The 27,294-nt window shown below is 45.2% G+C and overlaps 1 protein-coding gene across 1 annotated transcript; it reads right to left on the reverse strand.

The window, feature by feature from the left end:
• Positions 1 to 643: 643 nt before the first annotated feature.
• Positions 644 to 26,790, reverse strand: pkd1l2a (polycystic kidney disease 1 like 2a). The gene is made up of 41 exons (XM_036544219.1): positions 26,436 to 26,790; positions 25,250 to 25,408; positions 24,587 to 24,775; positions 23,509 to 23,619; positions 21,845 to 21,992; positions 21,055 to 21,284; positions 20,425 to 20,862; positions 19,934 to 20,046; positions 19,596 to 19,743; positions 18,890 to 19,085; positions 18,496 to 18,604; positions 17,844 to 17,859; positions 17,044 to 17,442; positions 16,506 to 16,651; positions 16,071 to 16,253; positions 15,544 to 15,681; positions 15,180 to 15,335; positions 14,757 to 14,881; positions 13,622 to 13,742; positions 13,148 to 13,279; positions 12,263 to 12,488; positions 11,955 to 12,145; positions 11,329 to 11,559; positions 11,130 to 11,231; positions 10,631 to 10,809; positions 10,019 to 10,165; positions 9,646 to 9,845; positions 8,975 to 9,222; positions 8,167 to 8,408; positions 7,185 to 7,605; positions 6,655 to 6,751; positions 6,253 to 6,393; positions 5,736 to 5,921; positions 4,939 to 5,266; positions 4,316 to 4,449; positions 4,088 to 4,215; positions 3,277 to 3,437; positions 2,509 to 2,719; positions 1,742 to 1,843; positions 1,523 to 1,654; positions 644 to 1,031 (listed from the first exon to the last, which is right to left on the reverse strand). Exons 1-41 carry the CDS (start codon positions 26,788 to 26,790, stop codon positions 879 to 881), a joined length of 7,572 nt encoding a protein of 2,523 aa, XP_036400112.1. The 3' UTR covers positions 644 to 878.
• Positions 26,791 to 27,294: the final 504 nt, after the last annotated feature.

A 27,294-nucleotide genomic window follows, 5' to 3' on the forward strand; every position in this document is an offset into this window, starting at 1 on the left:
ATTTCAGTAATACCCCGTGAAACCAGAGCTGCAATGTGTGTATGGTCAGGCATTTATGTTTTTTGTATGTCTACATTCATTTCTAAAAAAAAAAATGAAATACTACATGCACATTTATATAGCATAAATCCCTAAACCTATTTTTTTTTGGATTGATCATTTCCTTTAATCATCTATTTTGCATTCTATGGTATTGTGTACTTAAAATTAATTTGAAATGATTAAATATTTAAAGGACTGACCTACTCATTTTAGAGGACTTGCATCTGGACTTGTCTGTATTGTCAAAACAGTATACAGATGATTTCAAATAGCAAAAAGAGGTTCAGTCCAAAAGGTCATTGCAGTAATTTTATGCAATGTTTTTCAGAACCATTTTTTCCACAGTAACATTTCGTGCCTAAAACAACAACATTGAAGAATAAAAGGACCTACAGAATAAAAGCAACAGCTTGTGGTTACCAAAGCAACAGAATTCAACATATATAAGGGTAAGGGTAATGATACAGAATCATCTTTTAGCATAGTATTCTTTCTGTATTCACATTTCCATCAATGCACATATTGAGGGACCAGTTTCATTAAAGTGACTTCTGATATTTGAATGTATTTTGAAAAACACTTTTTTCTTGCTGTGGGCTATTATTGTATTATTATAGAATGGAACTGAAAAGCAGCTGTATTTTAAGTCAAAAGCACATTTCAAACTTTAGGTATACATGCATATTTTTAATCATAGGGACAGCTAGAAGAGACGCACTTGGGGAATCTTGATTCAACATGTGTTGCACTACTAGACATCCATTTGAGAGCCTGAAATTTCATAGCTCATAAAAATACACTCTTGATTTATTTGACATCTACATACATATGAGCTGCTAATCAGTGTGTGCTCTTTTGGTTGTGGGGGCTTCAGGGCTGTTTTCTTTCCTTCCGTCCACACCATCTTTCTCATCTTTTTTGCACTTGATTCCGAAGAGACTGCAGAGCTTCATCAGCATGAGATCAACAATCTCCTCCTCTTCTGAGGGCTGCAGGGAAAAAAAAACAGAATGCTGGGAAATATTTCTACAATGTTTCAGGTGCCTCTCTGAAGAATGGACTTTAACCACAGAGAAAGTACTAAGAATGATTTAAGTTCCACTTCATGACCCACTACAATCATTTCCCAAGCCTCAACTGTGTTCCAAGATAGTTAGGGGTCCTCATGTGGAGGACTTGCTCCAAACCTTTCCTGACTTAAGAGTAAACCTATATCCTAAATGCTGGTTATGAGTTACAAATATGTCTAGTATTCTTAGAATTATCCACAAATAAGTTCTACTTTCAGTTGTAAGCACTTCAATGAACTTGTGGTTTGCTAAAGCCATTCAGAGGGAGAACAGCTACAGGCTCAATACTGACAAACAAAACTAAATGCACTATCAGAGGACACATCTCATGACTATCTCATGTACATAGGCACAGGGACCACGAGGGATGCATTACAGCACCATTATAGGCATGGTAGAGGCCTTTCTACCTTGTGGTGCAGTTGCTCCTGGCTGAATGCCACCAGGATGACGGAGATAAAGAGGTTGACCACCACAAAGGTCATGAAGACGATGCAGGAGCCGATGAGGAAGGCACCGAGCACGGGGTTATAGTCCAGGATCTGGGGGGAGAATGTCGATCAGTCACAAAGCTGACCTGCCACTCTGTGGGAGCAGTTCATGTTCAAGTTCGGTTCAGCCCCACTCACCTCCTCATAGTTAAAGATGCCCAGCTGCAAGCTGACCATGGTCTGAGCAGCGTCAAGGAGGGTCCTGTATGAGTACAACTTCCAGCCAAACATCAGATTTGACTACAGAGAGGAAAAAAGGTAATCATGAGAAGCCTCAACCAGCCTTTGTGTTCTGTGAAAAGATACCCATAATAAATTCATCTTTTTTCACATCATTAGTTCTTAATCACTGTTTAAATTCTATGATATGCAAAAACAAATGAGCAAAATTTCTACATATACAGTACCACTCAAAAGTATGGACACACCTGATTAAGATAATGCGAAATATGCATTCAATGACATTTTAATCTAAAGACGCTTAAATGCTTGAAATTTGTTTCTTAGAAAAATATAAATAATGAAGCTGATGTATGAATTTTTTTCTGAAAAAAATTAATTAAAAAAAATATTTTTGCCTACTTTGAAGAATCTAAAATATAAGATAGTTTTACTTTGTTTAACACTATTTTGGTCACTGCATAATTCCAGTTGTGTTATTTCATAGTTTTGATGTCTTTACTATTATTCTAAAATGTGGAAAATAGTGAAAATAAAGAAAAACCCTTCTATGAGTAGGTGTGTGCAAACCTTTGACAGGTACTGTACATGTAACATGTATATGTATGTATATGTGTGTGTGTGCGTGTGCGTGTGTGTGTGTATGTTTTTTATTACAACTGTCAGAGCATGTGTGAGCATCGGTGAGAGATTCTGAGAGGAAGCAGTGGGAGTGAGGCCCTCACAGCGATGGAGTAAGCCAGGAACATGATGGTCATGACGGTGATGAAGCCGGAGATGTCGGTCCAGGCCCTCTGCAGCGTGGAGGTGATCATGTGCAGCTTGGGGTTGAGCCGCAGCAGGTGCCAGAGCTTGACTGTGGCCAGCAGCACCAGGAAGGCGATCAGGTAGCCCAGTACTGCGTCTGCTGCCGCCGTGTCGTAGAAACTGGCAAACCTGGCGCGGAGTAAACACAAAAGGAGACACAGTTCACCACATCGTGGTCTGTCCATCACACAGTAATAGCACTAATGAGAAGTTAGTTCTTAAACTTAGAGAAGTTAATACTTATGATAAAACTTATGGGACTTTTGTCTGTTACACTGTATTCACTGGGTGTAATTTTAGTGCTATTAATCACACTGACAGTGATGTTGAGGAACGCGTGTCTGTGGTCCACACTCATTACTTTAGGCGGATTTGCTATAACTCCATGATATTTCAGTATTTAAGTCTCATATACTGTGAACAGTGGGTGTTATAGGACTTGTACATGAGATGAGACTGCCTCTGACTGTGCTTCAGTGTCCCAGTGGTTACAATCATATTACTATTCAAAAATTAGGCAGACAGTCTCCCCTGTGCTTGGAAGAAATGCATCTGCAAGATATCCCTGCAGGAGCTATAATGATTGTATAAAACTTGGTGTGTCTCCTGAGAGTAGTTCATCACTTTGCTTTTGTGCTGTGTAGCCAATTTAAGCCTTTGCTGTGGTGGTGAGGGATGCGGCTCACTCGTCTTGGTGGTTTTGGTAGTACTCCACGTCTCTGTTCCCCAGCAGCGTCCTCTTGATGAAGACGGACAGCGCGCTCCAGCTGAGGATGATGATGGCCAGCTCCAGAAGGTTCCACTTGCTGCTGAAGTAGGCCCACTTCTGCTGCCTCATCAGCTTGCCCTGCCAGAGCCGGGAGGCAACGGGTCTGAGTGGGACTGGAGATCTCGTTAGCAACAGGTACCCCTTATTATGAATCTCTGCACCCCTGAGTCATTGTCATTGTCACAGTTATTGTCTATGTATGCTCAGTATCACTGATTCCTTTAGTACAGGGCTACTCACTTCCAGTATTCGAGTGCTGACCAAGACCATTTTGCCGCTCTCTTTATGGGGTTTGATATAGGTGATATTTGGAAAGGCCACACCTTAGTTCTACCCCATTAGCTACCTCTGGTAATATAGATATCCCCACTGACCTGCATTCATTGTGTGTGTTACAATGTCTACAAGCCTCTTTCTTCCCTATTTCCACCCTTTCTTAACTCGCTCCAGTTAAGAGGGATTAATATTTCAGCAGATCAGTGCATCATCTGGCCAAGACTCCTTGCCAAATATTCCAGAGTCTTCCAACTCCAAACTGACTTTATCATTTATATCCTTATATGACATGATAGGCATGCCAAGACCCAGACATGCCAAGAATCCAAGAAGTCAATGACAATGAAGCAGAGAATTAGGTGGTTAAGAGCATGGCTGGAACAAAAGTCTGCCAACACTGCTCTTTTCTGGGATTTGCCACATTCCCCAAGAAATCCCTCTGAGAAACTGACCTGGACAAACATGTAGTAGAGGATGAAGAGGAAGTATATGACCTCAGAGGCCATGACGAAGATATGCAGACCACCAGTAGACTGGTAGAGGCGTACATTCTGCAACTCAGTGCGGTACTGGAAGGCCCCTGAGGGAAGACAGTGGGGAAGGCTTCACAGTGATCTGATCAGATTATGAATAAATGCTGGCTTTCTTAAAGCGAAAACCATTGAGAAAGAATCTCTCACCCACAGCAGTGGTCTCCAGCATTAGAGTGACAATACAGAAGAGGTTGACGTTAGCGTTGTAGACTGTGAACTCCACAAAAACCGCCCGCGTATACATGTCCAGCCAGGTGTTGTCAAACAAGTACTGAAGCACGCTGTCAAGAGAATTATTTTCACAGTGAACTAAATTGCTCAGTTTATTGCACAGCATTCTAAATATTTGATTTCTGCCAAAACTCCTCCAAAATGTTTACTTATATTTTGTATGCAGGACAGTTTCAGAAATACCTGTACTGTAAGCAAGAAAAACAGCTCAGAACTCATTTCTCAGTTACAGTGCCCTGGGTTGGGAACACAAAGGACTGTGTAACCACCTAGATGTAGGCATGATTATTGGCTGGCCAGAGCTTGGAAAAGCCTGCTTGGAAATTTGACCAGGAAACTGAAGGAACTTTTACTTACAATAGTAAGTCAGGACCTCAGTTTATCAGCTTATGCAAAGGACCTACTCAGCCCCAAACAGTGACACAACTTTCATTTTGCTAATGTGCAAACCAAACTAGAAACGTGTTCTCCATTTTTTCTGACTAAATGTTGACTCTCATCATCAACTAATGTTGAGAAATTGCTAGCTGTTGGCTAACCTGCTGCCATTCTGTAGGTCTGGGCCCAGGTCAGCCACGAACCCCCCTCCCCTGTACAGCACCAAGCTGCCCCATATGGGGTGGGCCCTGAGCCGGGCTTGGCTCTGGTACTGCCAGGGGGTGGGAGCCTGTGAGGAGTTGGTATCAGCAGAGCGGTTCCAGCCCGGTACATACGAGCCCATGTCCTCCACCTCCCAAGAGTAAGGGGCATTGCAGTCTGCCACGGACTGACGCATGGATCGGGCGATGCGGCAGGAGTTCTTCCGCACCCTCACCTGCCGAATACGAGCGCTACCCACCAGCTTAGAGTTCCCATCCGTGATGAACCCTGATGATAAAGATCATGTCAATGCGGGGTCCATTAATACAGCAGTGTGGCACAGTTGTAAGCACCAGGATCGTAACCCAAAGGTTGTGAGTTCATCCCCCAGGTAAGATTCTGCTATTGTATCCCTGGGCAAGGTAATTAACCAAAACTGGCTGTTGGATAAGAGAAACAATGTAATGTAAATGCTGAATAATGTGATATGCAATGTAATATACCATCATGTAAATACCATGTCTCTTTGTCTGATGTACATTTACACTGCTACAAATGTATTTTCAGCAATAAATTACAATGTATTGTAATGTAACATCTAATGATTTAATGATGATGAATTCCGTTTGGCTCAATATAATAGTGCAACATGCACTGGACCACTGCTGTATAGCCCTGTCTGTTCTTGATATCGCCATGATGATTGCCAAGGATGTGTTTCCATTGATGGAGGTTCACTGACAGGGAAGGCTGCTACCTGGGTACTCCCCGAAGAGGTTACTGAGAAGAGTGGTGTTAGCCCAGGTGAACACATCTTTAAGGCTCAAGGTGTCGGGGACCCCATTGCTGAAGCTCTGCTCTATGTGACGAGTCAGGAAGAAGGCGTTCGGGTCCCGCTGGCCATACGCCACCAAGAGCAGCATCCACATGAACCCCATGTAGGCTGTGAAAGACACAGTGTACAGTGGGAGGCAGTGCCACATAGTGGTGCAGGGCTTGTAACCAAAAGGTTGTCAGTTTGATTCCTGGGGCACTGCTGCTGTACCCTTGGGCAAGGTACTTAACCCACAATTGCCCCAGTAAATATCTAGCTGTATAAATGGATAACATGTAACATATATTTTGTAACGTACTGTATAACATATATTGTAACATATATAAGTCACTCTGGATGAGAGTATCTGCAAAATGTCAATAATGTAATGTAATGAACAGGGCATACATCCAATATTGTGTGGGAAAAGAGATCTCAGAGCGTGTGGGCAGGGTCTTACCGAGGATCTCCCTGATAAGTGCAAAGACCTTCTGCTCCTTGATCATGTTGTTCCTCATCCTCTCGATGTCTGTGGGGGGAGGAGGCTGGTAGAAGCTGCAGGTGCTGTCCCGCCGAGCTCCCAGAACCACATCCGGATCAGCTGGGGGGGACGGGATGCTCATTTCACAATAGGAACCAAAAAACCACAGATTGGCTCTTAAAGACATCCATCCATTGAATTCTGACTTTTGCGTCATCACAAATCCTAATTACTCGTGCCATTGACCGGATGGGAATGGGAGAGTTTGCTTCCCTAAACCTCGCAGGGTTGAGGTGATCTGGGACCAGGAATGGATACTCTCGTCTCGGATTTACCTGTGTAAGTTGCTGTTTTCCTAACTCATAACTGACAGTGATTTACCTGAACTTGCAAGGGCTCCTTCAAGGAGACCACCCCCATACTCCTCTTGATCAACCTTTTTCAGCACCAAGGCAAAGAAGGCAGCAAAACCCAGCACCTGCATGGTATTCAAGATGTAATACAGTGCTGAGCTCACAAAGATGTTTACCCACCCACTGTACATGGTTTTCAGATAGCATAGCCACATTCATGTGTTGTATGCATAGACCTTTGGACTATGTCTTAATGCACTTGTGTCTTCACCAGCTAGCCTGTACCTTGTCTAGCTAACTATTGAAACTTGGTCACGCCACACTTCTAATATTGTATGATATTGTGTGTATGGCTTTCACTTATGTTGTATTCACTTGTAAGTCGCTCTGGATAAAAGCATCTGCCAAATGAACAAATGTAAATTTAATGAAGATGGTTATCAATGTATCTACCTTCTGCCTAAAACTTGGCAATGTGTTGATTTGTGTGTTTCTTCTGTTGGGCTCTGAACCTACTGAGAGCCCCGTCCTGCTGATTCCAGCACTGGGCCAGCCTACCTTGATAGGCTGAGTGATGAAGAGGCTCTCAAAGAAGGATACCACCATGGAGATGAGCCAGCTGATGGAGCGGTCCTTGCCGTATGTCAGGCCGTACATCATGGTGAAGTAGGCCGACACGCCGCTGGTGGCCGCCACCAGGAGCCAGCCCACGAACATGAACCACCAGGGCAGGCCCCCCTGGCAGCACCGACTGCGGGCCTCACCCTCTGACGGGCTGGGGCTGCGAGCCAGGGCGTCCCCGGCGGAGCTGGAGGAGGACAGGTGCGACTCCAGAAGCCCCTTCATCCCCTGCACCTGCCTGACTGCCCGGCTATGGCTGCTTGGGTCGGAGAAGCGGGCCGGACCAAGCAGCTCCAGCTCCTTCTCCACATGCAGCAGTTGCCGGTACAGGTACTGGCTGTAGTCATTCCGTTTCTGGGTGTCGATCACAGTCATCTCAAGGCTCGTGCAAGGGCTGGTTTCTGCTAACACATCACCAATATGTCAAATCCAAATCAGCTACTGTATGTAGTATTGTCATCCATTACATTACATTATTGTCATTTGGAAGATGCACTTATCCAGGATGAGTTATATAGGTTACAAATTTTACATTCTATTCATTTGTACAGCTGGATATTTACTGAGGCAATTCTGGCTCATGTACCTTGCCCAAGGGTACAGCAGCAGTGCCCCAGCGAGGAATTGAACCAGTAACCTTGCAGTTACGTGGCCTTCTCCGTACCATTATGCTACATTGCCACCCAAACCCCATATCATCAACACAACATTATAATACTATAAAACCTGTTGCCATACTTCACTAGGATACCAACCCCACATCAGATCGTCAACATCACTATAGCAACCTCACATCATTAACACAACATAGCCGTGCAAATTACCCATCTGTGCACAGGTTAAACACCTTGGCATAACGTTGCAACAGCTAGGTAGCCTGTGTGAGTGCAGGCGTGGGTCCAGCTAAAATGATCGCCATGCAGAGGTTTGGTGTGGAGTTGCACCTTGCAGGTTGACCGCTCCCAGTGAAAGAGCCATGGCTCCTTCCTTCTTGCAGCTGTCGCTGTAGAACTCTCCGCCCGCTCGGTTCTGCTGCCGGACGATCTCCTCCACCACGGACAGCAGGGTGTTGATGTCAGCCGTCCTCCCGAATTCTTTCTCCAGCTGAGGAATGGGGCTCTTCATGGCCTTAGAGAGGGACTGTGCTATCCTCTTAATGTCCTGAGAGGATAAACCGTGCAGAAAGATGGCCTCCAAAAAAAACAATGCCATTGTGTTTGTGGATCGTGGATTGATGCAAGCTGATGAGACCAAGAACTGGGATCGAACTAAACCTTGTGGCACATCTGTTTCTGCTACCAGCAGAGACATCAAGTCAACTTGATGAAGATCCTTTTGATTGAAATCAAAATCAGAACCAGACTCCACCTGCCAAGCATGCTTCTACAAGGAATTTGACTCCGGTTCCAGTGTCTCTCACAGTGCTTGTATTCAACGTCAAAGTGACAGCAACACATACCAAACAACAGTAGTGTTAGGACAAGCAACAACAGTAGTACAGGACACATACACAGAATATGTATGGAGATGTTGGAAATGGAAATATTGCCGCTTTGCTTATTTGTTAATAAAGGCATGTAGGAGCAATCCAGTGTGTGGGCTTTTCTAATCTACTCTGTGTTTTCACATCTCTGCCCAGTACCATAGCACATAGACATGTGTATGATCTTTAATAATTTTCAGTTAAAAGTAGAAGCAGACATCCAGATGCCCGTGAGCAGGGTTACCTTGATGACGGCATCAGGTGTGATTTCCCTGTGGCCGCTCTCCGGTGACGGCGGTTGGGAGGGGGACACGCGGCCGATCTTGCCTTGCTTGGCAGACTCCGTCTTGGGGTGCTTTGTGGGCTGGTCTGGCTTCTTCTCCCGCGGTCGGGTGTTCCGGAAGATGCTCACGATGAGGAGATTTACGGGAAACATGATGACTGAGCTCTGGATGCCGATCATCACCTGCTGCCAGGTGAACTCAATCTGACCTGGGGAGCAAGAGAGAAAGAGAGAGATGACAGTGCTCACCCACCAGCAAACCAGTGAGTCAAAGTTACTAAGAAAAGTACAACAGAGCATCTACAAAATTAGCATTTGACCCTTACTTTCATTGTAAAACCTTGGAGTTTTCCAAAAATGATCTAATAGTAAGACTTCCTTTTGGGCCCCACATGCCATTTTGGAGTGGTGGCAGTCAGGGATTAGGGCAGAACCACTGGCTGTCAGTCTGGTTAATTTAGACGCCTGGTGCTCCGGGTAAGAGTATCTGCTTGATGATGAATATGTAACCGTAAATGTGCTGCACTGTGACTAAAGGCCTGGACTAAATCTATCTACACAGAGACTTACAGTTTGTAACCTGCAACGCCAAACGAAAAAAAAACAGAGGTGCCCCTAACAAGTGGACGTACCGAGGTCCATGGTCTGCTCGGACGGGTCCTTGGGGATTCCCCAGAACATGATGCTGGTCAGCATGGTGCAGAGAAGCAGGGAGAAGCAGCAGGAGACCCGCTGCACGCGGGTGAAGTTGCTGCTCGGGGGCCGGCTGATCACGGAGAACCAGATGTGCCCGTCGCGGAAGTCCTTCACGGTCTTCATGAAGAACAGGTTGCTGCGGGATTGTGGACATCGCCGTGTTTCATAAGATACATACAAAACCTGTGAAATTGTCTTTACCCTTTCCAGAGGGAATACGCCAACCTCTTTCATCCAATAAAGTAGATAGAAAAACCCCCAACACTGCAGCAATTAGGTTCCCCCAGCTTCCTTCAGGCAGCCACTCACCTGAACCTTTTCAGATCCATCTCTGTGGCAACAGGAAAGACCTTGTCCAGGACAAATTCGCCCATATCTACGGCCAGCCAGGAGTTACACAGGAAGTACCACTTCTGCCCTGTCTCCAGGTCCTGCACCATCACCTTGTTGATGTACCTGATGGCAGCAGACTAGGTTATTTATCTAGTGTACTTCTTCATTTAGGACTATAATGGTGTAATGTATGAGTTTTTCAAATATGAGTATTGATGAGAAATATAATGTTGTTTTGAAAAAGAAATTGCAATAGAAAGGTTTGTTATGCCATGCAAAACTGACGAATGAACAAATCAAACAAAGAATGAATGAATGAAATATGAATAAATAATGAAAGAATAAACCATATAAACTACATATTCCAAAACCACACTTGTTGGTTCTTGTTGTCACAGAGGTTGTTTCATTTGATCTTTGAAAAAGGCTCTCCATTAAGGCACAGCATGCAACTTTTGAGCTGGAGAAGTGAGCCAGGTTCGATCTGGTCATGACCCATTCTGCTGCAAAGCTCTGCACCCATGTGAAGTCAACGCGATGTCATTTTACGAACATACGGGTTGATCTGACCTCCTGCCCCGCCCTCACCATGCAGGGTACCCTCCCGAGTTGTCGTGCCACAGCCTGATGCTCTGAAGTTCTCCCAGCGAGAAGGGCGTGGTCAGCAGGAACATGTCCACGCCTCCTCTCTCAAACACTGGCTTGTCAGGGTCGGTCAGGTGATGAGGCTCGCTCTCGCCCTCTGAGCCCAGCAGGGTCACCGTGACCTTCAGGGTGGCAGGAGAGGGAGAGAGAGAGCGAGAGGGAGAGAGTGTAAATGCTGATCTGGATTTAGGGTCATGTCAGACCTCTCATTACATTACATTACACGCATTTAGCAGACGCTCTTATCCAGAGCGACTTACATCACAATAGAACATAAGTGTATCCATTCAATTTAAATGAGCAACAGTGTCAGACCAGGCCAACCACGCTCCAAGACCAGTGAGTGTGAGCATGACACTATGCAAGCCCTACCATGAGTTAACAACTTGTACACTCTGACAAAAGGCAAGTATACTACGACAATGTTGAACACACAAATCACCTGTGCTGAAGTGGAGGCCCCTCTTCGGTGCCCTGTGCTAACGGTTAGCATGTAGCGGTACTGAGCCAGAGGGTCATTGTCCTCTAAAACGGTGATCTTCACCTGGAGGTTGTCACAGAGGAGTTCACTGTTACTCTACAAAATATGCACAACTGCTCACATCCAAGCTGTGAATTAGTCACCGGTCGCCCACGGAGACCTTGGCGGAGTCCTGGATGTCCTTCCTCCGAGCCCACACCACCACCAAGAGGTAGACCAGGAAAATGGCGCCCACGAAGCACACCACCACGGGGTTGTTGACGAAGGTGGCGAACAGCTCGGCCGTGCGCGAGACATCCACGACATTGGGCATGACGAAGAACGAGCTCCCGAAAAATGTCAGGTGGTTACATAAGCACTGAGTGACAAAAGGGGTGGTGAGGGGCCCAACCTGGGGGATGGAGAGGTGCCCAATGGAACACACGCATTTTACAGGTTAACCCTAACATCACCTTAAACCCTAACCATCACGCTAACCCTAAATGCAGATACAGGTAAGCAAAGCCATCCGATAACCAGTATTCCAGTTATCATTCTTATCCGTCACAACATTGCATTGCTTTATAGCATCAGTACCTTAGATTACTGGCAAAGGAATAATCACAGCTGTATGTGTTCACATGTGGTGTTTACCCTGCATCTGTGGTCACTCCTTTCTATAGATCCAACAGCCAGCATTCCAGTTATCACTCTTATACATCACAACATTGCATTGCTTTATAACATCAGTACCTTAGACTAGTGAGGAGGTAAGCACAACTGTCTGTATTCACATGTGGTATTTACCCTGCATCCGTGATCGTTCCAGCCTGTTTCAGTTTCATCCCAGTACATGCACTGAGCCGCAATGGACGTGACAGACACAGTGGCGTTAGTGGAGTTGACCCCTGCCTCCACAATGGGTCTCACCACCAGATAGTACACCCCAACTCCTGCGGCCATTTCGTCTGGACCCAGCACCCACGTGTACTGCTCCCCTGCACCAGAGACAAGCATCTTCATCACTCACACATCCTCCCTTCATATATCTGCCCACTGCTGTCCAAAAGATCCAAAATTAAGCCAACAGCCAGACAGGAGGGGTGATGTGTCACCTTGAGGGGCGCCCTCTTGTGGCAGCTGTGTTAAGGCCTCGTGGTAGGTGTCGTTGGGGTAGGCCTGGAATCCAAGGAGCAGCTGCAGGGCGATGTCCTCGGAGGGGTCCAGCCTCAGCACCAGGGACACGTTGGGCGCGGTGACGTTAATAGCCACTGTGCTGAAGTTCCCCAGGTCCAGGACCGTACTGTTCACCTGCGTGGCCTCGGGTCTCGGCAAAAGGATCTGCAAACCGGCAAGGGAGGCAACCGGAGGAGGTGGAGGAGTTGCATAGTGAAATAAAACCACTCTCTGAGATCTCCTTTCCCACCCAACATTCTTGCGTGCCCTGTGCATTACATTACATTATTGCAGTAATTCTGGTTTAAGTACCTTGCCTAAGAGTATAGCAGCAATTCCCCAGCAGGGACTTGAACTGACAACCCTTACGAGCCTTGCTCCTTACCACTGTGCTACACTGCTTCCCCTAAAACCTTGCCCATCTCTGTATACTTAAAACAGTATTCAAACTTCTATTCTCTCCTAGTTGTAACGGAAAGGAGAAGGGCTTGTAGCCCTTTGTGTTGGGAGGTCAGTTCCCAGGTATGGCTGTCCTGTTGTACCCTTAAGCACAACCTGACTGAACCTGACCTGCATAAGTAAACACGGAGCTGTATAAGTTGGTCTGTATGAGGGTGTCTGCTATTCAAGGAATGTAATGTTCAGACTAACTACTTTAAAGTCAAAGGAAAGACCTATTTTATTCTTACAAGTAATTCTGAACCTGAACTTCATGGTGTTGCAGAAAGTCCAACTAATCCAGACAAAATTCGTAACACTTATTCTTCAGCTTGAGGAGTCCAGAGCAGTTACTGGACTGTTCGTGTAAGTGACAGCGCTCTGACCTCAATGTCATTGGTCAGGTTTCCCACAGGAATGACAGAGCCATCCTCTCTGGTGAGGGACAGCGCCCCCACAGTCCCGCTGATGGGATCGTCCCCGCTCCAGGAGAACGGGTTCACCCCGAAGCTCATCATCTGAGGATCAGCAACAGGGGAGGGCGTGGTGACATCAGAGAGATCATTCAAACACACGATAGTCAACAAGACAATATGAATCAATACAAGACTATGAAGGGAAACCTTTCAATTAATGATTTTTCTAATTCAAACGTGCAGCTCAGCCACAGTGCATGCATGCATACACTCACATGCATGCATACATAGCATGCACATGCACATGCACATGCACATGCACATGCACATGCACATGCACATGCGCATGCACATGCACGTGCACATGCACATGCACACATTTCTGCACACACACAGACACACACACACTTAGACTTCCTGCAGGGGATCAGAGCTCTCACACACCCGCACATCCACAGGCTCATCAGCAGGCAGGACATTTCTCGCCTCAGCAGGGAAGGTGAAGCTGGCAGAGCTGCTGTTCTGGACAGTGAACTCTTGCTCCTGGATGTGATCTGAAGACATCCTAAGAGACAGCAATCACAAATAGCAATATGTTTTTTTTTTTTAATCAGTGGGTCCACTGCAGTTTCATCCCATGACCATAGGGTGCTGCTCAAGTCACTTTTTGGTCCAGTTTTTCTTTATTGCTTTATTTTCCTGGCATCTGCCTGAAAACCACTCTTCCAAGGTTACACTGCCCCTGGCCTTGTATTTCCTTTATACTAAAGTGTTATTGTTATATTTGTGGAAAAACCTGAGAAGATTGTACATTGGAAGAACATTAGAATTAGAAATGGAAACTGAAATAGAATTTCTGTTGATACTATGGATGTTTTTACAACACTCAATAAATGATAATAAAGTTTCATTTAACAGCTTCCGTGATTACTGCCTGTGACCTTGATGAGTCATGCTTATCCAGACAGATATAGCAGAGTATGTACAAAGCATGATTTTGGCTTCTATTTTTCAGTTTTAAAAAATGCTTTCAATTCGCTGAATGTCTTAGTTAAGAAGGAAAGTTATATCACACAAGAACAACATAACTCTGACCAAATTATTTACATGCTAGGAGCTGGAGTTAAAAACACATTACAGGACAGAGTTAGAGTTACAGGACACATTTTACCTCATTTATTTATTTCTCCACACTGTTAAAACACCCACAGTGTATTAGCCAGAAAAATCTTATCATGACCTACTTTTCTACCGCAAACTTCATTTTATCAAAACAGAACAGTGATCCAATACAAACCAACCAGGTGTCAGTGTCAGCCGGCCTCCCTGTCGATATATTGAATGCTAAGAGAATGATGTCACTCCTGTGCAGTGCTTTCAGATGGTCTGCTTCCTAGTCGGTGAGGTCAGTTAAACCGAAATCTTTCGATGGTAGATTAGAAAGCACAGCCGTCAAAGTTAGGCAAACAAAAAGAGTCTGTTTTTGAAGGTACAGTAACAGAGGCACTGCAGAGGGGGCCCACGCCCACGTGTATCTGCTTTGTGACGGGTGACTTGGGTAACGCTGCTGTTTGCTTACCTGTTGACATAAACCGTGATTTTCGGGGTGCTAAAGACAGCAGGCGGTTCATTAGGGTTCTTCCCAGCCAGCAGGGCAGTTTGCACATTGCCTATGGTGTTGAGCAGGAGGCCAGATATCTCATGCTGAGAGAGGGAGAGAGAAAATGAAACATATAAGGCATTAGAGGAATTACATTACATTATCATTATTTATCAGACTCTCTTATTACTCTTATTTAGCGACTTATATAGGTTTCAATTTTACCCATTTATACAGCTGAATATTTACGGAGGCAATTGTTGGTTAAGCAGGCCAAAGGTATAACAGCAGTACCCTCGCATGGAATCAAACCAACCCTGCCCCTTTCCAGTACTCCACAGTGCTGCCCAGATACGACTAAAGGACACCCTTACGGTCACCAGACTGTGTGGCAGCACTGACCTTGTTACTTGAAGTCGCAGAGGACGTGAGGATGTTACTGGCTGTCATGACGACAGGCTCGGCTGCCTGCGCCACTTGTGCAGCTCCCTCGCTGCCCGTGACGTTCACGGAGATCAGGGCGTGGCTGAGGTTGGCCAATAGGGTGCTCGCATGTACCTGCAAGAGAAACACAGAGAGGACCACATTAAATTTGTTCCTGTGGTTCTTAATCTGAGCAATATTCTCTCCAGAATTTTAAACTGCAACCGATTCCCTACTTAGTCTTGCATTTCTGTGAACTGACACAGGAAACTACATATCCCACAATTCCCCTGTCCTCCCTCCTCCCCATTCATTATTCCAATCATTACTGTGTCCTCAGTACCTGAGCAGAGGGAGTGAGCTCATCCGCCTGGTTTGTGAGTCCTACCAGGGCCTCACCAGTCACCTGCACTTCAAGGGGGTTCATGGGGGGGGCGCCATGTAGAGCGGCGGACATGTTGCCCAACATCTCCTCCCTGAGCTTCAGCAGGAGAAAACCCCATTTAAAACAACAGTGAGTGCTGTGCAAACACACCCATGTGTTATAAGTGCAGAAACAGCCATTTCCAGAGCTTTTACTTTTTAATTTCTCTTGAGTTTTGCTATGCTGTAAACTCAGTGAGTGAGCCCACACTAACTCTTATAATCATTTTTATTTAGGGCAGTTATACATATACCCTCATGCCCACACTGATATTTCAACCCTCAAACACACACACACACACACACACACATACACCCTTATACTTCCATACACCCACTGTCATACCTCTATCCTGACACATCACAAACACCCTACCTGCATACACACACCCATGCCCTCACACACTGTCATACACCCTCACACCCTTCACACCTCCAGACTCATACCTCCATCCTGGCACCCTTCTGGCTATTGCCCCCAGTTCCCTCGTTCAGTAGGGCGGACACAGACTGGTACATCTGTGACAGGGCCACCCCGGAGAGGTCACCTTCCTGCTTCAGGTGTGCCACCTGTTCCGACACCAGCGCCTGGAGGTCCTTCAGTTTAGGGTCTGAGCTGGCGTCTGTCACCTGAGCAGACAAACAGACAAAGGTAAGGTGTGTCCCTCAGAAAAGGTGCAATCGCATTCGTTTCTAATGAAATTTGAAAAAAAAAAGGTTTTTCTAGTTGTAAATACTGATGTGTGTGCTCCTTTGGAGAATTCACATGAGTACAATGTTACAGACTGGTACGGACCAGTTATAGGCAACATGACCTACATATACATATACAATGTCATCATGGTAGCCCATTGGTTTATAATGTATGCACTGATAACATACCCGTGGGGTCAGTGCGGTACTGATGGTAAGTCCCTCTGTGTTCTTCACAGACACGGATATGGTTAGTTTGTAGTTACTGTTCTTGTCCCCTAGGGGGAGGAAGAGGGACTTCACGTTCTGCTGATTGCCACAGTGCAGGTAGTTGCCTGAAACGAGAGGCACAGCCATGTTATAAAACAATACGATCATATTCTGCAGCACTTCCAGCTGGTTACAACCAACAAAATGCTTTACCACATGCTTCGTTTTATGCGGACAGGTGTTTATTTCACGGTTATTCATTTATGTCACAATTTGGCAAGGTACAAAACAAAGGTACAACAAGGTACAACAAAATTGATTTTTTCATTCCTCCAACTTTCTGACTGCAACATTTGCTGTTTTAGCAGGAATAGATTAAACCCTTTAAATAAATAAAGGCTTTCCTCTGATGACCTAAACAGAACAGTTGATTGACCCTCCTCCACAGGCTCCGCAAGATCAACTGACTACTTGCCCAAGCCATTGAAACGGGAATCCATGGACCCAAACGCCTCACCTTTGCTGGTCTTGAAGCAGTACGTACAGGGTCCACCTGAGCAGAACCGATGGGGTGTGGTGCACCTGATGGCAAAGGGTGTCAGGATCGTCCCCTCCAGGGGGGTGACACTGCAGGTGGGGGGGCCCGGAGTCGTGGGGGCGGAGGCGGTGGTGGTGGTGGTGGGTAAAGCCCGAGAGGGTGTTGTAGATGGTGCCAAATTGGGGGCAGGAGGTGCGGTAGGCCTACCAGGCCCAGTAGGCCTGGCAGGCCCTGCGGGAGTGTTGGCTTTGGTGGTCACAGAAGGCGGCGGCTGCTTGGTTTGAGTGGTGGTAGGAGGGGCTGGGGTGGCTGGAGCATCGGTGGGAAAGTTCAGGTTGATGAGGTACTTGGCCGAACCCGACTTTCCCTGTTTCGTACCTGGAGACAAGCAACACGCAGCAACGCTGACTCTATTTCACAAGGACGATCAATTCTTTCAGATGTCCCAGAAATGAAGGCTACTTCATCATTATTTTCTTTTAAGCCTCTTTGGGGCTCAAAATAACACATGCACAGTTATACAGTGCCAAACAAAGTGACCGGGCGGAGTTAGAAATGCTGTTGTATTGTCCAAATTCACTTGCTCTGCCCCTCTCATATTGCACTGGAAGTGACATCTCCCACGCTACTTATTCTGCCACCATGGCTACATGGTGCTGTTTGCCCAATCAAAATGAAAATCAGCCAATCAGACTTGCTCAAAAAGCAAGCTGACATAACGCAACGGAAATGGGATGTTGGAACCGGTCACAACACGACAAACAAACGCAGAACCAAACTTTCACTGCAGTCCTCCTGGAGGGCGACAAAGTCGTGTTAAGTTCACACTATCATTAATCTAAGCATCAAAAGCACATCGGCAACAAAAAACACAGCCCCCAACCTAATACTACCACTTTGATATTTCGCGTTGCTGCTTGTAGCCTCTGACGTGTCACTAGCAGGTCACTGGTGCCACGTTGGTCTGGTATTAGTTTCCTTGGCATCTGGGAGTCATAGCAACTCTTCAGGGGTCCCTGAAAGAATTAAACTGGCATGACCAAAAAAGAACAAATTTCTCTTCCTGCCTTTTTTAGTACAAGTGGAGCTTCTGAAACTCTAACACGTGGAACAAAATGACATCTCTTCAATGCTTATTTATACAGTATCTTACTCGTGAACAGATTACTGTGTTAAATCTCAATATATTTATCATATGTATTTGAATATGTATGATTCTCTCAGTGTGTTACATGCATTTTAATTCTGTTGCTTCTTTCTGCTGTAACGTTCTCAATGGAATTGTGTATTACATTGGATATGGGCTCGGTGCTTGATAACAATAAAAAATAATAATAATGCTGACAACTGCAACAGCAATACTACTTCTAATACTATAACAGCATAGCTATAGTGAGATAGGTAAATGGCAGAGTAGGTCCATTTACTTACAGTTTCTTCATCATTGGACTCTATGTACCACTGAATTGTCTCACAGCCTTGACATGTGAGATAGAGTCGAAGGTCCTGGTTGACATTTACTGGGTTGCAGGCAGAACAGCTGCAGGGATGAGTTATATAACGTACCTTAACTTAAAACGGCTGCAGCACAATCATTGTGCAATCAAACACCCACATGTACATCTCATTCATTCAGACATCATTAATGAGCTTTTAGATATCGTTATGTTCCGATTGGATGTACGTGTTGAGTGACGACTGTAAGGTAAACTAGTCATTATTTTTCACAGAATGACCTTTGGTGCCCTTCGAAAATACATCTACAATTACATCATTGCTTTGTGTGATTACACACAGCTACAGCACTATATGACACAATCTTTACCTGATACTGAGACTCAGGTCGTTCTGTGGGGTGACAGTGATGCATTTGGATGCTGTATCGGAGTTCGGCTGTCCATTTTTCTTTGTTGCGGTCACAGAGTACTTTGCAAAGGCGAATGTGTCTGGAAGGCAGTTACCCGTGATCTCCAGCTCATCGCTATCTGTGTTTGCGCCGCATGAAGGCTGGCAGCTGCCGGCTACAGTGGTAAAACGGGACACAGACGAGGCACAAAGTTTTAGCACACTTAGTGACACAGTCACAAAATGTTTATGATGTAATCATTTTTTTAATAATGTTATTACGGCACACGATTGAACGCAAATACCTAAGTGTCAAAAATCCGATATGAATCTGAAAATAATGATACAACAGCTGACAACTGTTTGTAAGGCGAGAAGTATGACTCAACAGGTGTGTTTCAGCTCCAATCTCAGATGGCCCAACAGGTTTGGGAAGAGCCAGTTTAGGTTAGTCAGGTACAGTTGAAAGAGCTGAGTCTTCAGATAGGGGGGGAAGAGTACAGATGAAGGTGGACATTATCCTCCCCACAAATGAGCTCGACCCCCGACCTAGACGTGGGTATTCTAAAAAATACCTGCTTTATTCCACATTAGTCTGAAAGCTGCTACTAGGCTACTAGACAAAAGCAGTCCATGAGTAATTGGAGAGAGTGGCCTGTTTTATATTATACAGAAGGTTTACTTACTGCATTCCCATTGGAAATTGTATTTATCAGCTGATCCTTTCAGATTTTTCACCTTTAGTGTCACAGATTGGGTGCCAATGACTGGATTGTCAGGATCCGCCGTGATTCTCACCGGACTGTCCCGAGGAAATCTGGAATGTTCTTCACTCTGTTGGCAAACAAAACATTCCTGACACTAACCCAGCCCACACTGAATTAAGTACATCATTAGCTATGTGTTACACATAAGGATGTACAAAAAACACAGACAAGAAGACATTTAATATAAACTTACATACATATAATATGAGAATCAGCCAATGGCTGTAGACAGCTCTGCAGCAAAGGGCAAATCTTACCGAGTTCTCATCCTGGTTTGTTTCAGAATTATTGCATAACATGGTTACATTTCCCACATCCAGCTCCATCTCAGATAAGTTGTTGGTTGCTCTGACCCTCACTTGAAAGGTTCCTGAAACAACATATTTCATGAATATATCAAACAGCATGTCTGCTACAGCTGAAAAAAGAACATTCATTATTTTGGTTTCACGCAAATCATAAACATTTAGAGTCTTAAATTGCATTAGGAGTTCTGCAGCCATCAATTTTTTTTTATTTATGATTTGGTTAAATATTGATTTATCCAAGGTTTAACAAACCTTCTTGGCTTGTAAATCTTAAGTAATTATTTATCTACATGCATAATTTACATTACATAATTTATTTATACAGTCTGTTACACCTTTCCCTTCACAGTATAATTGTAACTGTTGACAATGGTGAAGCCTGTTGTATATCTAAAAATACATTTCTATCAGTCATATTAGAGCACAGCGTGGACAGTCACCTTGGACACCTGTCATAATGCTGAACTCCTGAAGGCTGCCATTTGTCATCTCCCTCGTCTCAGAGAGGCTCATCTCCTTTGTTGCGGAGAGGCTGGCGTTGGTGCCTGAAACCAGGAAGTGCAGTTTTACGGGGGCCCCGTGGGCCAGTGAGATACTGACTGAGATGCTGAGGTTGGAGCCAGGGCATGACGCTTCCTCAGACACCAGGGACGCCTGCAGGCCCCCAACAGGCTCCAGGAAGCAGGCCAGCAGAGTCATGGAGATGTCTGCAGCGGTCACCCCATTGGAGGCCAGGAGGGTCAGCTGGTGGCAACCTGGCCCCAGCTGCAGCTGTGTGTCCGGGCCCACGGTGAGGTTGTGAGGGTTGATGCCTCTTAATGCTGCTGATGTGACCAGGGTGGTCTCTCCGCTCTGGACCCTGTATGTGATGTTGGTTCCTGGAAGAGCAAGTGATTTGTCAAAGCTTGATCTCACTTTCTTGATCTCACCATGCTATTTACATTCATTCTTTAAAACCTTTGTTTGTGTGCATACATAGATATTGGTGTGTGTGTGTGTGTGTGTGTGTGTGTGTATCTGTGCATTTCTGTGTGTGTGTGTGTAAGCTTGTGCTGTTAACAACTATTCACCTGCTTCCAGCTCCACCTGGATTTTCAAGGGGCTTCCATAAAGGGTCTTGCAGTTTGTGCTGTCGTCTGATTGATTCAAACTGTAACACTTGATGACGCCAAAGTCGCCAACTGGCTCTTGGATGGTAACGGTTTTCTGGGCCGTCACATGCCACTCGCTGGTGGTGCACTCCACCCCCACAACAAAAACACCGGGCCGGGTGTACCTGTGAACCATGCTGCTCTCCGCCCTGAAAACAAGACAACACGGGCAACCTTCTTAAAACCCCATGGCCCACTACATAACAGCACTTAGAAAAAACATGCACTGACCCAAGCCGTTCATGTAGCTGTTAACTTGAGGCTCACGAGGTGGCAGTGTAGCATAGTGGTAAGGAGCAGGGCTCGTAAACGAAATGTTGCCAGTTTGATTCCTTGCTAGGGCACTGCTGCTGTACCCTGGGGCACCTTAACCTAAAATTGCCTCAGTAAACACCCAGTTGTACAAACTGATGACACGTAAAAACTATAATCAATGGAAATCACCCTGTATAAAATCATCTGTTAAAGTGCCAATAATGTAGAGTAAGTACCAATACATTTTTATATGTAAAAACAACACATTATTGCATTCTAATAATAGAAGCCATTTTCTTAATGTTTGTCCCATACATGTATCATTTAGATCGTCTAACTTGTTTAATAGAAGCAATTATTGCTTTTGAAAGCTGATGTACTGGGGGAAATAGTCCACAGGATCTGTAGCTGAATGGTAGTGAGATAGCTGGGATGAGAAAAGGATGCAACTCACTTCTCTGGACTGTAGGGGTCGATAGTGTGCCCATCACCAGCACTCAGGGTACAGGTGAGGTTGCCCTGGTATGGGTGGAGCAGCCACTTCACTGTAATGGTGACATTGTCGAAGACAGCGGCCAGCTTGGTCATCAGTAAGTGTAGACCTGCCAGTCACAGACAAGCACCCCGATTGAGGAACAGGTTGTATCATTTTGTCAACCACAGCTTAACTATTCCTTCAGAGGGCTGCGGCTTTGAAAGGCAGAACACTGTCTCCACTTGCCACCACTTCACGGTAGACACGGACAGCATGCTTCTTCTGTGATAAAGGCCGCCTCCTCTTTTCCCCTGGCTAAACACTAATGTTTTTCATTTTCCAATTCACTGGTAGCGTTTCGCTTCACATTCTCATCGTTCGCCATGACTACCAGCAGGTGCGGTTGTGCAGGGAATAAACGGAGTGCAGAGAGGCAGGTTAATATGTGCCTCATGGAGACAGACACGTAGACACAAAGCGTCCGTCTAAAGTACACACAGTGACCCCAGCTGGGGACTGAAAAGAGACCGGGGGTGTGACACAGACGAGAAGAAAAGGTGTAAATCTCATGCTGGCTGGCAGGGCCATACTGTGTGTGTAATTCATAATGTTGCATGTATTTTTTCACACCCTTTAATATTTCCATGACCTCAGTCACGATCCAGAGTGACTTACAAGGCTATAGCAACTGAATACATGTAGTAAACATACATGCATTAAAAACACACAAGCAACAAGAACAGGACTAGTAGTTTCTCAGTAGAACCAACACTTCTGCTCTACCGTACACAGGCTCAACAGGACCACTATTAACCTATTACACGTTTAACAAGTACCTGCAATGATTATCAGTCTTCTCACCTTTAAAATTTCAGAGCTAAACGATCATATCAGCAGGTCACTAGAAAAACTACCATCAGGTTTAAGCTGCTGCTGTTTCTTTTACTGGAGAGTCCATTCACTTACTGTGAAAGTTTGTATGTTTTTTTTTAACATTTTTCGTTAACGTTTTTACGTTTGTCTCTCAGCGATTTGTACATATTGGTTGTTGTGCCTGTGTTGTCACATTTGAAACTACTGAGCTGTGGCACAAATTCTTGGAAAGACAACGCAGGGCAATCTGATATGAAGCAGGGCGGAACTTCAGAGCAATATACACACAGGAAACTAAAGCGCACAAACAGTCAAACAATGAACGATAATAACACCCTTCTCTAATAGTATTGCATTATTATGGTGTCAGATAATGATCCATAACAACATTAACTTACATCATACAACCATACTAATAGAGACAATAACGAGCTGACAGAGCTATGTTATAGCTATTGTTTACCATACGTAAATACTGGAGCCTTAAAAAAATCTGAGATTTGTAGTTTCTCATATACAGAAGAACTATTCACTATATTTATCAGCTAGGAATTATAAAAACACGGTGTGGTATGAACGCATTGCACATCGACATAAGGCTGGTGGGAGATAATTAAATAAATATGTCTCATGAGTAAAATCCAAGTTACTTTTTGACTTTGTGTAACTCAGGAACCGTCTGTATACAGTACACAGTATATAGTATATTGTCTGTGTGTGTGTGTGTGTGTGTGTGTGTGTGTGTTTGTGTGTGTGTGGGGGGGTCTGACCATCTTTGCAGTGGTACTCCACTGACAGGTAGCTTCCTAGTCCAGGACAGGGCTCCCCAAACGACGAAACGTCTGCTGCGGCCTGGCACACCTGAAGCCCATGGCAATGTCCTAGGGGCACAGAGGGGTTGATGGGAGATCATAAGAAAGTACAGGACCTCATTCTGCCAATACAACAGTGTTAACGTTAACACTTAATGAACATGAAGGAAATTCACTTGAGGGCTACAGAGTGCAATTGTGGTTAACATCATCCGGTACCTTAAATTTGAGTTGCACATACAGTACCTATCACATTAAAAGTGACATTTGCACCACCCGTGAAACATGATCTTAAAACACAAATGAGCCATTGTTTGGATCGCTCTGTAGATATTTAATGAAACGTATTTGGATTGAGATCATATTTCAGCCCATCAAAGCCCATTTTAGAGAATGGGAATCTTGCGGCTGAAAATGAGCAATGAGATGGGTTACAGAACGAGTAATGCTATTGTGGCTTTGTCAGACAAAGACCTCCTTTTATCAGCGCTACAAAGCTTCGCTACTTAAAGGGAATTCTGTTTCCAAAGGGGCTTCATTGGCACTGAGTATATCTAACCCTTTGTTGGGTATGTATAATTGGTGTTTACTCCACGCTAATAATAGTTCGATGTGTGCTTTACAAATGCAGTGGCTGGAACGCTCAACAAATCGCAGTATTGGCCAATCTTATTGATGTTCTGTAGCTAATATGAAGTTTTTTTTTTTTTTTAACCCCGGTTTCCCTGACAAACCAACATGTGATATCCAGGCAAAATGCATCAAAAACATCCTGCTTTATAAACTTAACTGACCTACTGAAAAATATCTTACGTAGTTTGCTAATTAGTTTAAAAAGAATTTTTAAGATGAAAAATCTTTTTCTGAGTATACGCAAGTATACAGTGCAAAATGCATTTTTTTTACCTGTCCAATAATGCAAAACCTTGTCTCACATTAACAGAGGATCTATACTTACATTGATTACACTTATACTTACAGTTACATTAATGCTATGTTTAAATAAAGAACAATGACATGGTGATGTAGGATGTACCTGCTACCAGGTCCACAACATCCACCCAGCTGCACTCCTCCTGGGAGGGCGAGGCTGTGGGACCTGGGCTCGCCCTGCAGTAGTGAAGCGTTTTCCTGCCGTAGAAGCTGTCGTCGATCTCGATGACCTGGCCGGAGCCGCACTGCAGCGTGGCATTTTGGTCCACGCAGGCGAGAGTGCGGCCCGACTCTGTGACAAAGCAGGGGTAGAGAGTCAGCCCACCCAGAGACACTGAATTGCTCACTCACATACTGCATACTGTGGGTTTATGGGTTACTATGTGCGGCAGTGTAGCATAGTGGTAAAGAACACGACTCGTAACCAGGTTGCCAGGTCGATTCCCCACTGGGGCACTGCTGTTGTACCCTCGAGCAAGGTCCTTAACCCACAATTGCCTCAGTAAATATCCAGCTGTATAAATGGGTAGCATGTAAAAAATTCTAACCTATGTAAGTCACTCTGACAGTATATAATGTAACACTATATTGCACTAATAATATACCATGGTATATTATTACTTGTACATTACTGTCACTCACAAACATACACACATTCTGTCTGCCATACACAAACATACAAGTTTATAATCACACAGACACATGCACACACATTCACATGAGCACAGAAACACACTCTGCCACAGACAGGAGCAGCAGGACTCACCAAACTCGCAGACGAAATACAGCTCCTGGCTGCAGTTGTGGGTGGCCTCCCACTGGAACCCAGAGTCTCTCAGGATGTGACTGCAGCCGGCGGCCTCCGGGGGGTCCTTCACCCAGTTGGAATAGCTCACATCAGAGCCATCCAGCCAGGCCAGGGGACCTGTGCACACAGACCATGCTCATTGATGTCATACGCAAACAAAAAATATACCGATTGATCCAATCTCTTAGCCATGATGCTGTCACTGGGGGAAATGCTAAGTCTGACTTCACTGCCTGGCAAGGAACTTCACAGGCAAACAAAATGTTTTCCAAAAACTCACCTCAGCCTGAAGTAACAGCTGTACTGTTGTTAGTGAGGCAATAAAGAAAACATTAGTGACCCTGCCAACAAACTGGTAAGAGCGATCTGCTTGTGTGTGGGATAAAGCACAACTCAGTAAATCAATGGGGAGGACAGGGTGGGCTATTGAAGGCCTGGTGAATGAGGGGCTGTCTGCGTCCATCGTAACCAAGATGCTGCTAATCTGAGCTCCCAGGATGTAAGAGCACTGGCAATTGAGAGACACAAATAAATCTTTCTCTGCACAGCAAGCTGCAGCAGAAGATAGCCACCATGCACAGATCTCTCAGCCCTAATCAGAGCATGACCAATAAAGCGGTGAAGATCAACAAATGGCCATGTCCTGGATAAAAAGCACAGCTTGTTCTTTATAGTCCCTGGGGCCTATTCTGCAGTTGCATAGACACCGTGAATCTGTCAGATAAAATCAAGAACACAGAAAGCATCTGTTCTCAAAAGCTTTTTTCGAATATCTGAATAAAGAATAAACTTAATTTAAATTTTAACTTAATCTTAATTTAAAAATCTTAATTTAAACTCTAATCATACGGATTTAGATATGAAGGAACAAGAGCAGACCATTTCTCTAATAATGGTTTCAGAATTATTATAAATAATATCTATAATATTAGTTATCGCTGTTGCACACTTTATTAGTGTGTGTTCCTAAAACAAGTGCTCCACATCATGCTCTCCAGTAAATACTCCACAGGGCATTCTGGGTTTTGCCTTATTTGACTCTAGCACTCCTTATTAATGGAGCAGAAGCACCAGTTAAAGCTGGTGTAAACCTGAGACCAATGCACTCAGAGTAGCAGGTCCCCTCTGTTGTCCTGGCTCCTACCGTCAGCAGTGGCGTCTAGAGTGAGGTTCTGTGAGGTGGGCGCCAGTCCGAGCCACCAGTCCCAGCCCGGGTCCAGGTGCCTCTGCAGGAACTGCTGGGTCTCGTCGTTGAGGACGAACGCCAGGTGGCCCCCGCCCCGCTCGCACCAGCCCTGCGCCGCGAGGAAGGTCCGCTGCATGCTCACGAACTCGTAGCAGGAGCCGTCGAAGGCCTGCTGGTAATCCGAGCACGGCGGGGCATCGGGGTCGGGGTCGGGGTCGGGGTCGGCGTCGGCGTCGTCCCCCGCAGAGCAGGACAGGATTGCGAGCAGGAGCAGGGCAGAGAGCGAACAGGAGAGTCGTGGTGCGGTGTCCATATTCCTGCCGGGTCTACTAATGCCGGCGCCCTTGCTTCCAAGCCGCCTTTAAAGAGGGACTGACGTCAGCCACCCCGCCGCCACTTTGGTTTAGCAGGCCTGTCCATGCTGCAACAATGGGCCGGCCGCCTGATTGCCCGTCTTTGTGAAGTTCCAATGGGACGCATTATCCCTGACAGCAAACAGACAGAGCACCGGCCCATTGTGAAGGCACCATAATAAGGCCCCAAGGCCCCTGTGTAAACACCCCATTGGCGCTCCTCTGCAACAACAGGTCGACATTTAAGTACTACCGAGGGCCAACTGCAGGGAGAGATAAGCTGTGTCGTGCATCATGCCAATAAACCTGGCCTCAGTTCAGTCACCTTATGACATTTTGCTATCATTCAAGTTTTTTTCTTGCAGCTGTTGCTATTATCAGCCGAAAAAAAGTCAAAATCACATGAAATGAAGTTGCAGCAGAGGTCTTTTCACTGAGATGACTTAAAAGTTTTAAAAGGTTTC

Source organism: Megalops cyprinoides, chromosome 13 (genome assembly GCF_013368585.1).
Source record: "Megalops cyprinoides isolate fMegCyp1 chromosome 13, fMegCyp1.pri, whole genome shotgun sequence".
Taxonomy (NCBI): Eukaryota; Metazoa; Chordata; class Actinopteri; order Elopiformes; family Megalopidae; genus Megalops; species Megalops cyprinoides.